Source organism: Moschus berezovskii, chromosome 20 (genome assembly GCF_049115385.1).
Source record: "Moschus berezovskii isolate FMDL1 chromosome 20, NW_MosBer_1.0, whole genome shotgun sequence".
NCBI classification, from domain to species: Eukaryota; Metazoa; Chordata; class Mammalia; order Artiodactyla; family Moschidae; genus Moschus; species Moschus berezovskii.
Window position 1 is genome coordinate 73,620,785 of NC_142479.1, and position 14,562 is coordinate 73,635,346.

At 48.3% G+C, this 14,562-nt stretch overlaps 1 protein-coding gene across 1 annotated transcript; it reads right to left on the bottom strand.

Moving 5' to 3' along the window:
* Nucleotides 1-1,980: 1,980 nt before the first annotated feature.
* Nucleotides 1,981-14,506, bottom strand: APOH (apolipoprotein H). Its single transcript, XM_055398197.2, has 8 exons — nt 14,408-14,506; nt 13,629-13,805; nt 12,130-12,226; nt 10,779-10,855; nt 9,588-9,776; nt 6,420-6,599; nt 3,974-4,171; nt 1,981-2,131 (listed from the first exon to the last, which is right to left on the bottom strand). The coding sequence occupies exons 1-8, from the start codon at nt 14,469-14,471 to the stop codon at nt 2,076-2,078; spliced, it is 1,038 nt and encodes a 345-aa protein (XP_055254172.2). The 5' UTR covers nt 14,472-14,506; the 3' UTR covers nt 1,981-2,075.
* Between the last annotated feature and the right edge of the window lie 56 nt (nt 14,507-14,562).

A 14,562-nucleotide genomic window follows, 5' to 3' on the forward strand; every position in this document is an offset into this window, starting at 1 on the left:
GGTCTTGAAGTCCTAAAAATTCCCACCAAATAAAGCGTCACTCACAACTTTAGGTTGTGACTATTTTAAGTTGACACAGATGGAGGGCAGTAGCTAGAAAACGATGTGAGGTATCAGCAAGGTTTTCTTTTTCAAGTGACGATGTCATTGGAAAAGACCCTGATGCTGGGAAAGATCGAGGGCAGGAGGAGAAGGGGCGACAGAGGATGAGATGGCTGGATGGTGTCATGGACTCAAAGGACATGCGTTTGAGCGAACTCTGGGAGATATTGGTAACAGAGGAGCCGGGTGTGTTGCAGTCCATGGGGTCACAAAGAGTTGGATAAGAGCGACTCAACAACATTATTGTATATTTGTGTAGAACTGCCCCAATAGAGGAGAAGGAAATGGCAACCCACTCCAGTGTTCTTGCCTGGAGAATCCCAGGGACGGGGGACCCTGGTGGGCTTCTGTCTGTGGGGTCACACAGAGTCGGACACGACTGAAGTGACACAGCAGCAGCAGCCCCAATAGAAAGGGAGAAAAATGGAAGATCATTCATCAGGGGAGGAAAATTCTTAACTAAGAAGACAGAAGATGGGGTCCCGGGCATGAAGTTTGCCCTTCGATGGGATCTCAGAGGAAGGAGACAGAGCACAGAGAACTCGGTACAGACTCTGCTGAGGGGACAGACTCGGTCGTGCAAAGACTGAAAAGGCCTTTCCTATTTTCTTGGTGAAATAAGAGCGGGACGTTGTCTGAGAGGGACATAAGGTGGCTTGAACAGGGCTGGGAAGAGACACAGCCATGTCGGGGAAGCGGGGCGAGAACCAACCGGAGAAATGCGGCAGAGTTGCCAGGCACAGCTGAGCTCGTGCGAGGTTCATGTTCATGGATCCAAGCAGGACCTGATAGCGTAATTGTGAAGTTCCTTTTTTTTTTCAGCAACGTTCAGCTGCTCTGGTGCAGGCATAGGAAACACACCTAGAGCCTGGGGTGCGGTTTGCCGGCACCTCCTCCAGAAGGAAACAGGGGCAAGGAAGTTAAATGCAGAGAGAGGAACGACTTCAGTGACGGGTCTGAGGCGTGTTGGTGGACACAGAGAGACTTCCAGGCATTATGCAAACCAAGCTATCTGAGTCCAGACCCAGTTCTACTGGCCTGAAGGGCTATGCACTCTGTTTATCCTGTACAGTGATACTTCTCAAAAAGGCAGAGTTATCTGGAGACTTGGTTACAAATGCATATTTGGGGGCCAACCTCAGAAATTCCAGTACACAGCATTTTTTCCTTTGTGATTATTATCAGCCGATACTGATGCTGGGGTCTATGGACCATTCTAAGAAAATAATTGCATTGCAGTTGTTTTGAGTGAAAGCACTTGAGAGTAGAATCAGGGAGAGGGGAACTGGGTAACCCAGGTAATTATTTACACTTTCCGTTTCACAGCTGTGCGAGAACAATGTTCTAAACATTTGGGTTTCTTAATTTGGCCACCTGATGTGAAGCACTGACGTTTGAAAAGACCCTGATGCTGGGAAAGATTGAGGGCAGGAGGAGAAGGAAGTGACAGAGGATGAGATGGCTGGATGGCATCACCGACTCGATGGACATGAGTCTGAGTGAACTCTGGGAGTTGGTGATGGACAGGGAGGCCTGGCGTGCTTCAGTCCATGGGGTCGCGGAGAGTCGGACACGACTGAGCGACTGAACTGAGCTGAACTGCTGTCAAGAGTCGACTCACTGGGGAAGACTGACGCTGGGGAGACTGAGGGCAGGAGGAGAAGGGGGCGGCAGAGGATGAGACGGTTGGGTGGCATCACTGACTCAGTGCACGTGAATTGGAGCAAACTCTGGGAGACAGTGGAGGACAGGGGAGCCTGGCGGGCTGCAGTTCAAGCGGTCACAAAGAGTTGGACATAATTTAGCAACTGAGCAACAGCAAGCAAAAAACCAGATAACTAAAAGTAAGCTACCGAGGAGTAACACTGCAATGGCTGACACATTAAATTCAGTCTCTTTATTTTTCCATTTCCATTAGCTTCTTGGACAGACACATACAAGCATGACATTTAATTTTCAGTGTGAAAACCAGCTTAGCATGGCTTTACGTCAGATGCATCCGTTTTCCAGAAAGCAAAAGAACTGTGCTCTGTTTGGGGAGAAAAAATAAATAAATGCTCTAAGAGAAACAATCATTTCTTAAATTTGTTAAATAGCCAAGCCAAATCAAATACATTTTATAAACATGTAGAATAAATCTAATTATACGAATGAAAGCATTCCATGTGAGGTTTAAGTGATTTGAGAAAACCTCAGGGAAAAGATAAAGCAATCATTTCCAAGTGAGAAAATGAAAGGTTCTGTATGATTCTGACACTCAAGATTAAAAGAAAAAACTGCATCAGCCCTTTATTTATTCCCCAGTGTACCCACAGCATTCATCTGTCTGCAGACTCTGCACACCGAGCTCTGTTTGACTTTTTAAAATTACCCTCTGCTAGTACTTTTTCTGCCGATCTGTACTAGGATTATTTGTTAGTTTTAATGTGTAACATCACACCAGGGCTCTGCTATATCTTGAACAATAACAATTTATGCAGTGCATTTCTAACTATTTGTAATTATAGTGAAAAGAACTGTCATGCTTATCATTGAGCTCTCACTGTATGTCATGTGTAAGATTTCTTATCATCAAACCTATGAGGTGGGTATTGTTTGCTGGTTCTCATTTCCTCCTCTGTCTCTAGCTGCCCACTTCTGAGACCTCTCTCTTCCCGAATCTGCCCCCAACAGTGTCCTGTGCCAGCTGATAGAGGGCTGCCAACATTCTAGAAGCATCTCTAAACCTAGATACAATCATAGCCTCAGCCTCTGGCTGGCTCCTCCTTTGTGGCAACAAAGGTATTTATTTAGACCTGAAACTAATGGCTTCAATGCTGACCACTGTACACTCCTTTATCTCACACAAACACAATGTCATCTTTCTTTAAGTGCTTTGCTCTAATGAATGTTTTTCTCTAATGGGTACTTTTCTAGTGTTTTTCTCTAACGGATTCTCTTCAAACTCCAGGAACTGTCAAAAGTGGGAAAGAAATGTTAGATCTGTAAGCCAACAACCACTGACTCGAATTACTTTGTAATCTGGGGTGAGTTCATTATCATTTGGGCTCAAGAGGTGGTAAATATTACTATTCAACATTCCATTCAATATCATTATTATTATTCACGCATAATCTGGAGTTATACACCATGGCATAATTTAACACTCACCAAAGAAAGCCACGATCCTGACTGAGTTTTAAGGGAAAGAATTGGAAAGGAAACTGGAAATGCCAAGTGCAGTTATTGCTTCATCTTGCTGTTTTCTCCTGTCCAACCCTCCTTTTAAAACTCCAGTGCCAAACTGACATGGCTTCTTTCAGTCAGTATGTGTCAATAATAAAAGTACAGATTATGATTATTCGGCTCTTAAAAAGAATGAAGTAAGGCTATTTGCAGCAACATGGACAGGCCTAGAGATGGTCATACTGAGCAAGTCAGACAGAGAAGAAAAATCTCGTACAACATCCCTTATATGTGGGATCCAGATAGAAATGATACAAGCGAGCTTACATACGAAACAGAAACAGACTCGCAGAGGTAGAGAAGGAACGAACGGTGGCCGGGGGAAAGGGTAGGGAGAAGGGGTAGTGAGGGAGTTTGGGACGGACACGTACACACATCCATATTTAAAATGGCAACCAACAAGGACCCTCTGTACGCACAGGGAACTCTGCTCAGTGTTATGTGGCAGGCTGGACGGGAGTGGAGCTTGGCGGAGGACGGAAACAGGTGTATGTGTACGGCTGAGTCCCTTCGCTGTTCACCTTAAACTATCACAACGTTGTTAATCGGCACATCCCAATACAAACTGAATTGCTTTTTTAAAAAAAGTACTGATTATGGCCCGGGCAAGGGAGATGCCAGCTAAGCACTGCAGCATTAAACTCACCCTTGAAGCATTTGGGAATCTCGATGGTGCCGTCTATGCACTGGGCATCTTCTGTGTAGCTGCACTTCTTTTCCTTATTCTTGCAGAAGAAAGAGACTTTTTGGCCATGCAGCATTCCATTCTTAAATTTGTTCTGGATAGCTACTCTCTCTCCCTCGTATATCACAGTAGCTTTTTTAACAGATAACTTACAAGACGCTGAAAGAGACAATATTTGTAGTCAAGATGGGACTTCATTTGCTCTTTCTTAAAGAGAATGTAACATCAGAACCACTCGATGAGTAGGCCTGAGACAAATGGCCCAAGAGGAGAAGATTCTAAGAAGGTGCATCATGAGTAGCCTCAGCAGCATTGCCAACTGCGGTTCTTCATCAACAGGACCATGAACCGTGGCTTCCAAGACCACCTTTTCTTGCCCTGGAGTGGCCACGTGAGAAGGCCGGAGCAGAAGTATCAGGCGCTCTGCTTCCCCGGTAGTCCAGTGGTTAAGAACCCGCCTTGCAATGCAAGGTTGGTCCCCGGCTGGGGGAGACCCCCACAGGCCCCGGAGCCCGGGCTCAGCAACAACAGAAGCCACCGCAGTCAGAAGCCTCCCGCCGCGTCCAAGAGAAGCCCCCGTCCACTTCTAGTAGCTCCCCGTACTGGTAGCGACTAAGGCAAGCCCACGCAGCGGCGAAGACCTAGCACAGCCAGTAAATAAATAAACTGTTTTTTTAAAAAGCACTTCTATCAGACACACAGACGGAGAGAACAAAGGCACGGTTCCTGAGGGGGAAGGGGGTGGGAGGAGCTGGGAGACCGGCGTTGACACATACACACTAGTGATGCTTTGCCCAAGATAACCGATGACAACCTGTTGCACAGCACAGGGGAGTCCACTCAGTGCTCCGTGGTGATCTAACGGGAAGGAAATCCAAAAAGGAGGAGCTGTGTGTCTACGTATGGCTGATGCACTTTGCTGTACGTAGAAACACCCAACATTGTAAAGCAACCACACTCCAATAAAGTATTTTTTAAAAGACCCTGCTGTAGCAGGTAAGCCTCCCCTGCCCACGCAGCTCCCATTCAATGAACAGGCGCAGCCACCCCCCAAGCCAAGTAAGCGCTGCTGGGAACAGCTCACAAGTGCTCCCTTCTCTGAAAAACGGCCTTCAGCCACAGGGTGCCTCCTCTCCCAGGAGAGCATGCATGTCAGCCCGGGACAGGGAAGCGGGCAGCCCCCACAGCCTATGCAGACTCACAAAGGGATCAAGATAAGCAAGTCCCCTCGCCTCGCCACAGGATCAGCGGCCCTGTCCAGAGCTCCCTGGGGATTCAACTGACGTTGCACTCTAGCCGAGCCCGTATCCTCGTTCCAGACGGGGGCCCCGCGTCGGCAGCAGCAGTATCTCCCAGGGGCCTGGTAGAAACGCTAGTTCTCAGGCCCTACTCCAGACCCAGCGAGCCAGAGACCGTCTGAACAAGCCCTCCAGGCACTTCTGACGCACGGAGTCCAGCTCCATTCTACCTGCCTCGCTCTCCTTTACCTGAGACTCAGTAAATCAGCTGCATTTGAATCCCTGTCTAAGGCTCTGCTTCGAGGGGACCCCAACCGAACCATTCTCCATTTTGCCCAGTTTCCTTCCAGCCCACAGCAGCCTGAGCAGAAACACAGCGCACAGCTGCTGGTCTCTGCAAAAGCACGACCCGGGCCAGACTGAGGAGCGATGAGGCTGGAGGGACCAGCTTCTCAGGGAAAAGGTGCCCCGAGTGGTGTCCCTGCAGGTGAGAGGCCCTGGCGCAGAATCAGGCCAGGGTCAAGCTGAGTGCGCAACAGAGGTGCAAGGGGGAGCCTGAGGCCGTAAGGCGTGGAGGGAGCAGCGGCGGTCCCTGACTGAGCCCCGCCCTCAGCTCCCCACACTTGTGGTCCATACGACCGCCTGCTGCCCATTTGCAGTTAGCCTCCATTGCCAGGAACTCGCTTGACTGTGTGGCGGGTTTTGCCCCAGTGAGAAGGGTCTTGACTAGACCAAAGAGAAACAGGGCGGTCATGGGCCAGGACGTAAAAGCCCACGCAATCCCCCACGCGTCACCAGGGCTTACAACAGAGACGCTTGTCTCGGGCCGTCAGGAGGGGCCTCGGGTGGTCCAGCAGCTGAGCATCTGCCTCCCAGTGCGGGGGCCGTGGGCCACACTCCGCTAAGCCTGTGTGCCCAAACTATAGCGCCCGAGAGCTGAAACTGAGACCCGATGTAGCCAAAAATAAAAACGTGAATAAAGTATATAGTTTTTAAATCTCAAACATGCTTGCTAGGCATGAAGCTTCCCCGTGTTCATATAAATCCCCGTAGCTGTGAAGCAAGTCTGAGAAACAAAGTGGAAAATGATTGGAACGAGAAAACAGCAAGTAAAGGGGGTTCACTGGATGAACCTGGAGGCGGTTTGAGACCTTACCCATATCTCATACCTTTGCAGCTTGGCTGTGCAGACCAGTTTCCGAATTTGCTGCATTCTACTTCTTCCGGTCCATCCAAGGAATAGGTTTCATGGCAGCCAAACGTGGCGGTGTCCTTGTAATAGAGCACTGGATTTGCAGGATAGTTCACGAACCCATTGTCAGGTCTTGATGGGAATGGGCATCTTACTTCTAAAAAGTTTAAGCAATAAGCTGTGTTAGCATAAACAGTGTGGGGCCCGGTGGTTACAGAATAGTTACAAGCTCCTCTCTTACACCAGTGAATCACTGGTGATTCCTATGACTTCTCCTTTATCATATCCTCGTGACACCCTGGGTATTAAAATAGAAACAACAACACTTTGAAAGTAAATTAATGAGTTACCAAGTTCTTTGGGCTTTCGTATAATCACAGGGTATTATTTATTGCAAACTTCATCTGCATATCATCTAAGATGGTGCATTTGAACGAAAGAAGTCTGTCTCTTTTAATCAATAGACCATGAAATTAAAACACAGAGATTCTCTCCATGCACAGTAGAACACTATTATTTGGATTTTAAACGTTAAACCTAATTCTTATGATTGTCTTCAGACTATACATGAAGCCAGCATGAATACAAAGGAGAAAAGTGGTGCTGGTCCCTGGCCTTCTTAAGACCCCCAGCAGTAAAGTCCTAAATCCACACCCTCTTTGCTGCTGTTCAGTCCAGCTCTTTGCGACCCCATGGACTGTAGCATGCCAGGTTTCCCTGTCCTTCACCATCTCCCGGAATTTGCTCAAGTTCATGTCCACTAAGTCAGTGATGCCATCCAACCACCTCATCCTCTGTCGTCCCCTCTTTGCCACACTGCAGAAAACCCGGCTGGATTGAGGAGCACAGAGCTTTTGGAAGGTAGTCTAATGCGATGGTTCAAGGATACAAAATCCAGGGACTTCCCTGGTCCAGTGGCTAAGACTCCATGCTCCCAAGTTCCACCCCTGGTCAGGGAACTGGATACCATATGCTTCACCTAAAAGATCCCATGTGCTGCAGCTAAGACCCAGCACAGCCAAATAAATAAAATGGATTTTTAAAAAGAGAGTACAAAATTTGAAGTTGGACTGCTTGGGTCAGTTTTGGTTTTTCCACAATTGAGTGCAAAGGAATGTAGGAGTCTACAATGAAACTGAAGAGAAACAGTCCGTGGAGGAAAAGCTTTTCCCGGCAGAAGAATTCCAGGTAACAAGCATCAAAGGACAGATGACGTTAGAAAGCCACCATTTTGCAACCAGCAGTGCCTCAGCTGACTGAGTCCCGGGTCACCAACGACTGCTCAAGCGCAGGTGTCCACACAGCCTCAAACCACCACCCACAGGGGCCTGCTAATTCCAAAGAGGAAGAGATGCTTTTCTTTACCAAGAGAAGGTGCTTTCTTTACCCCCTTGGCCACAGGGTCACGTCACACCTGGCAGTGGCTGACTGACGCCAGGTGCCTTCTGCTGAGAGGGAGCACATTCTTAAAAAGTGTTAACTTGCGTCTAATTGTGAGTAAATAAGCAACCAAATTCACATTCTGGAAACTTCTAAAGACAACCAGTGGCATGCACTCCATAACCGTCAATGAAAGATGGCCGAGAAGGCAGAGGCTGACTCCTCACTACAGGACTAAAGAAGACTAAAGAGGCGTGACACCTAGGCAGAGTGTGGGTCACAGTGAGACTTCACACAGAATAAAACGCGTGCGTAAAGCAACTTCTGGATCAGGTGGGGCAATTTGCGTATGAAATAAATATTGCTAATTGTATATAACTGTTTAAATTATTATCGTAATTCCAAATATGTTAAATATCTTGGGTACAGGGCTAACAGGAGAATCTCACTGTTATCAGGATATTCATGCTGCTGAAGTGCTCATGGGTAAGTGTCATGATGTGTATGACTTATTTTCAGAAGATTCAGGGGAAAAGCACGTCCATAGAAAGAGAGAGAGAGAATGTCACAGCATGCTGATGGCTGACGTATCGATGTAAACAGCAGAAAATAAGAAGAAAAAACAGAACCCATGAAGAATCCACTACTCAGGACTCGGGAGAATTAAACGAGATGGCATATGCGTAAATAGCGGGAGACCGGTGTCTAGCCCTGAGCTGAGTCCCCCAGAAGGTGCTAGGCATTAGTATTAGTCAGAGCTTCCCCGTGCAACAGAGTACTTCTGTTGGAATCATTCAGCAGACATCTGTACTGTCCACTGCGCGAGAGGCTCACAGTCTTCAGTGTCACTCCTCGTGTGCATGATAAATTCTATAATCTGCATCATGCAGTGGACAAATTCAAAGACAGTAATGGGACTTCCCTGGTGGTCCAGTGGTTAAGACTCCATGCTCCCACTGCAGGAGGCATGCGTTCGATCTTTGATTGAGGAAGAGCCCACATGCCACATGGCCAATAAATAAATATAGCAATGATGATTCCAATTAAAGGAGAAAGAATTTTCGCATATATTTGTAAATTGAATATTCTTGTGATTCTTAAATGTAGGTAAAAACTACAAAAGCTTATATAAATCTGATTGCAACCCAGTTTTTCACTTTAAATCTCTTGAAAGTAAAGTGAAATTGTTAGTTACTCACCCGTGTCTGACTCTTTGCGACCCCGTGGACTGCAGCCCACCAGGCTCCTCTGTCCATGGGATTCTCCAGGCAAGAATACTGGAGTGGGGTGCTATTTCCTCCTCCAGGGGATCTTCCCGACCCAGGGATCGAACCCAGATCTCCTGCATTGCAGGCAGGTTCTTTATCACCAGGGAAGCCCTAATCTCTTTGGACTTCCCAGTTTGATCCAGGCGTCTCTTCAGCAACCTCACTGCAACATTCAGCTGTCCATGCTCAGGCCCTGTTCTTCCCTGTCCCCGCCCCGGCTCCCTTCCTGTGGCATGCCTGCACTGCTCGCCACTCCACCTCCACATCCTCCCCACAGGAGCTCTCCCAAGCTGCTCCAGACTGTCCACTGCATCGCTTCCCATCACCCTGAGCCAGAAGCCAGGTCCCCCTCACCTGGCGTCCTTAGCCCCAGGCACAGAGCAGAGGCCACGGTAAACAGGGTCATTCAGAGCCCTCTGGGAGAGCGCAATCTGCAGTCCCCTTCAACAGAGAGGCCCTGCACTCCCACGACTGCTTTGCCGCGTCAACGCCCTTACCCCTGCATTCTGGCAACTGCGTCCAGTTCCCGTGTTCCGTGCAGGTAACGGTGTCACTTCCAAACATCGCGTGGTGTGGCAAGCACTCAAAGACTGCCTTGCTGCCGTAGAAAGAGTTGTTCCCAGCCAACGGCTTGTAAATGCTGAGTTTTGCAAACTTGGGTATGGGTGGTGGAGGGCAGGTTATAGCTGAAAAAAGAAAGAACTGTCATTTGAATGAAAATAGTTGAATCTTTTTTAAACAAAACACTCTTTACAGAAAGGAAAAACTCCAAAGATTAACTTGAGAAAATGCAAAATTTGATCAAATGCCAGGGTAACCATAGTCCATTGGAGAAGCCAAGGAAGAAAATATGATAGGAAAATCAGATGTCTGAGCCAGTCAGAAAACTGAAAAATGAAGGGAATTTAAGTTTTGCCATCACTGATTTGCCTGTTACAAGACCACGTTGCTTTGGTGACGGAACGTCTTAGAACAAAATGCTACCTTGAAGACATTTCTCGGAGTCAGAATTGGTGAAGGACCTCACCGAGCCAGCATCCTGCAATAGTTACCGATGACAACAAGTCACTGTGACATCTGAGTGACACCCTGATGCTAGTGCAGGTTGGTTTGCTCCCACTGAATACCTCCTGCTTTTGCACTCTCTCTGTGTGGAGCTTGTACAAGCAGCTTCACACAGGGACTCACAAGTGGGTCGTCATCCTGACCTAAGTGATCTAGAGTTTCAAGGTTAGGGTTTGCCATTCCAAAGGGGCTGCTTCATCTTCCAGGATGGGTCTTCCCTGGTGGCTCCTTGGTAAAGAATCCACCTGCCACTGCAGGGGATGCAGGTTCGATCCCTGATCCAGGAAGCTCCCATGTGATATGGAGCAATGAAGCCAGTGAGCCCAGCAGCCTGTGGTCTAGACAGAAGCCCCTGCAAACGGAAGCCCGCACACTGCAACCAGAGTAGCCCCACTCGCCGCAACGAGAGAAAGGCCCACGCAACAACCAAGGCCCAGCACAGCCACAATAAATCAGTCAATAAAATCATTTTAAGACATCAGGGTGAACAGTCCCATAAAAGGTGAGCGACCGCCTCAGGGAGCTGGGACTGAGGGCTTTCAGGGCATAGGTCTTGTATCGGTAAAGCCAGGAACATCCCAGGCCAACCTAGGGTCACCCTCCTAGCTGGACCCGAGACTCACGGGCACAGACAGGAAGGCCTGGGCTCCACTTTCCTTCCTCAGTACATTTCGCAGAACTAGCTCCTTTCAGATAAAACCTGTGGAGGGAAAATTGAACCCATTAAGTTACAGAGTCATCCACCCCCGGCACCTCAGATTTTTTTCCATCGAGCAGTGCTGCAGATGAATACTATTGGCTTTTTTCCCATCTTATAATACTGTTTTCCTGAGAGGCTTAAATTCTTCTGAGGCTCAGCAAGCCTCCCAGCCTGGGGCTGCAGAGCAATTGCTGGAGCTCGAGAGGGCTCCATCACCGCTGGGTGTGGAGGCCCACCCTTCCCTCCAGTCCCCAGACCCCTGGTCCCCAATCAGCTGGTCAGGGTAACAGCTTCCAGTCCAAGACTGCCTCTTTTTGGGGGATCACAAAAGTGAATCACACCGAGGAATCTCTAATACACATTTTCTGAGCGCCTGCTGGCCCAAATGTGTAATAACAATGCTGTCTATTAACATTATAAATGTGCCATTGTCCTTGAAGACAATGTGTTCAAGATCACTCATCAATAAGTTGGTGTATCAGTTGAAAGGACTGCATTTCTTTTCCACACACAGCATTTCTTAATCTCTAAACACAAACCAGGATCCTCAGTGAAATTTTGCCCGAACTGACAGCCAGCGGGCTGTTGCCTGGGTCCCCCATGCAGTGTTTGCTCGTGAGGTGGATGAGCCGGGTGACATTCCGGACACGCTTTCTTCCCAGGGAGGCGGTCCTGGTGGGGAGGGCGTTTCCACATCATCACCCTCAGCCTTCTCCACAGAATTCTCTTCTGCTGTGTGCTCATTCGTGTCTGACTCTCTGCGACCCCATGGACTGTAGTCCACCAGGCTCCTGTGTCTATGGGATTTCCCAGACAAGAATACTGGAGAGGGTTGCCATGTCCTTCTCCAAGGGATTTCTCAACCCCAGGGATCAAACCCACGCCTCCTGCATTAGCAGATGGATTCTTTACCACTGAACTTAGGTCACAGTCCATCAAATTAGCCTAAAGCCCAAGTCTGACTACTAGAATACTTTAACCCCCAAGCCAAGATTTGGCCCAAAGATGATAAAGAATTATCACCCAGCTTCAATAATTTCAATGTACTCCTCGTATGAGTAGCTAATCAGGTGCAGAAAACTTAGATAGAGCATCGACCGTATTTCACTAACTGCTGTATTCTCCAGCTCAACCCCAACCCCACTATGGATTTTTATTCAGTGATCCGTATTCAGCAAGTCCAGCCTAAAGACTAGAAATAAAATAGGGGCCAGCCTTGATATTCAGCTTAAGGGGGCAGGAATGCGCAGCCTCTGTGAGCCAAAAGTCCTTACCCGGTATGGCAGGAAAAGCTGATCGTGTTGGGATACTCAAAGGTTGTGTAGCGTACCGTTCCATTTTCTAAGATCCCAGCAAAAGGACATACTCTGGCTGTGATTTAAAGAGAAAAGCATCAATTTCTAGTTACAGAATTTCCTGTTAAAATAAAAATGTTTAAACTCATTTCTATCTTTTGATCCAGTGACTCTACTGATAACTATTCTTAGAAGTTAACTCAAAATAATCTAAATGAGACACGCACTGAGGCGTCCATTGTGTTGTTACTTCTTGTTTTTTTTTGTTGTTGTTGTTGTTTTTTTGGGGGGGGGCATGCAGCATGCAGGATCTTAGCTCCCAAACCAGGGAGAGAACCCATGACCCCTGCAGTGGAAGCAGAGAGTCCGAACCACTGGCCCGCCAGGGGTGTCTGCACATTATAACTGTTAGTTATGATGAGAAGGCAATGGCAAGCCACTCCAGTACTCTTGCCTAGAAAATCCCATGGATGGAGGAGCCTGGTGGGCCGCAGTCCGTGGGGTCGCTAAGGGTCGGACACGACTGAGCGACTTCACTTTCACTTTTCACTTTCACACATTGGAGAAGGAAATGGCAGCCCACTCCAGTGTTCTTGCCTGGAGAATCCCAGGGAAGGGGGAGCCTGGTGGGCTGCCATCTATGGGGTCGCACAGAGTCGGACACGACTGAAGTGACGCAGCAGCAGCAGCAGCAGCATGATGGCAAAAACTGAACAGTCTAAGTGTTCGCTTTGTGGTGGCCGTTCAGTCACTCAGTCATGTTCTGCTCTTTTCCGACCCCATGGACTGTAGCCCGCCAGGCTCAGGCAAGAATACTGGAGTGGGCTGCCATTGCCTTCTCCAGGGAATCTTCCTGACCCAGGGATTGAACCTGCATCTCTTGAGTCTCCTGTACTGGCAGGTGATTCTTTACCACTGAGCCACCTGGGAAGCCCCGTAATATTAATATATATATATAAATGCATAATATTGTACGTATTACACATAACATTGATTTAATGCGCTTGCATCCTATTAGGAATATAATTTGTAATATCATAACAACTTACCTTTTCACATCCGCAGTGCCTCCCTCTCCTTCTATCATACCAAGTTTCTTTTTAAAATTTCCCCTAGCTAATTCCAGTTGTTGTGGCTAATTCCCACCTGACGTTTTGTGACGCCACAGACTGCATAACTCCAGGCTCCCCTGTCCACCACGGTCACCCAGAATTTGCTCAGATTCGTGTCCATTGAGTCAATGATGATGTCTAACCAGCTCCTCCTCGGCCGCCCTCTTCTCCTGGCTTCTGGCAAGCAGCACTGACTGTCCATAGTCTCTCCTCCCATGAAACCCACCCCCACAGGCCCTCGTGTTTCCCCTGCCCCCCACCCCGCAGCTCTGCTGGCCTTCTGCATCCAGAGCTGGACAAGGTTGGTCATCTCCCCACCATGTGTAGGATCTGAAAGAGCGGAGAATGTGCAGGAAGCTGACTTACGTGTGCATTTCAGAGTGTTGATGGGCCAGAGTCCTGTGAGCGGGCACGTAAACCGCCGGATCCCTCCCCGGGACACGTAGCCCGGCTGGCAGGAGAAGACTATCTGCTCCCCGGGCTCATAGGACTGTTTCAATGGAACCACCGTGGAAAATGGTAACTCATCTGGCTTGGGGCAGGCTGAAACAGAGCACAAAGGGGTTGGTTGAGAAACACATGTTAGCCTTTTTAAGTTTAGCTGGCCCACACAAATGAAAAACATTTAATGCTACCAAAATACTTACGCTGAGTTTTGCTCCAAATACTTGACATATGCCATACCCCAGCTAAACTCCCCACCAACTTTTAAAGGAGGTTAGATGTGTTATCCCCATTTCACAGGCCAGTATACTGAGGCTTAAAGGAACTAAGTATCTTGCCGAAGAGTTTAAGCATGGCTCCATCAAACAATAAGCACCAATCCAGTCTCCCCTGCATCCACCCTAAAGCGAATTTAGCTAATCCCTATGGGCCCCCGGCATTTACCAGAGGGTTGGGTATGTGCTCAGTCATGTCCGAATCTTCGTGACTGCATGGACTGTAGCCTACCAGGCTCCTCTGTCCATGGGATTTCCCAGGCAAGAATGCTGGAGTGGGTTGCCATTTCCTCCTCCAGGGGATCTTCCCACCCCAGGGATCGATCCCATGTCTCCTGCATTGGCAGGCAGGTTCTTTACCACTAGTGTCACCTGGGAAGCCCAGGATTGGATATTATTTTCTTTCCAAAAGCCATGAGTACTTACTTCGTCCTGCGATAGCACCGTGGCCGAGAAAAGCCGACAACAAGACGAGCACTGGGGGAAGCATCGCGGGTGGGTCGCACTGGCACTGCCAAAGCGGCTTTCCTCTCCTAAAAGGAGAGCTGTAAATACTAACGTGCTTAAATATTAACCATTTG

Bases quoted from the DNA above. Each gene is read 5' to 3' on its own strand.
- APOH (XM_055398197.2), bottom strand. From the start codon at position 14,471: ATGCTTCCCCCAGTGCTCGTCTTGTTGTCGGCTTTTCTCGGCCACGGT. The intron at 9,777-10,778 runs GTGAGTCTCGGG...TTCTTTTTTCAG, and splicing joins AGGCCTTCCTGTCTGTGCCC to CTATAACCTGCCCTCCACCA. The intron at 4,172-6,419 runs GTATGAGATATG...TGTCTCTTTCAG, and splicing joins TGCACAGCCAAGCTGCAAAG to CGTCTTGTAAGTTATCTGTT.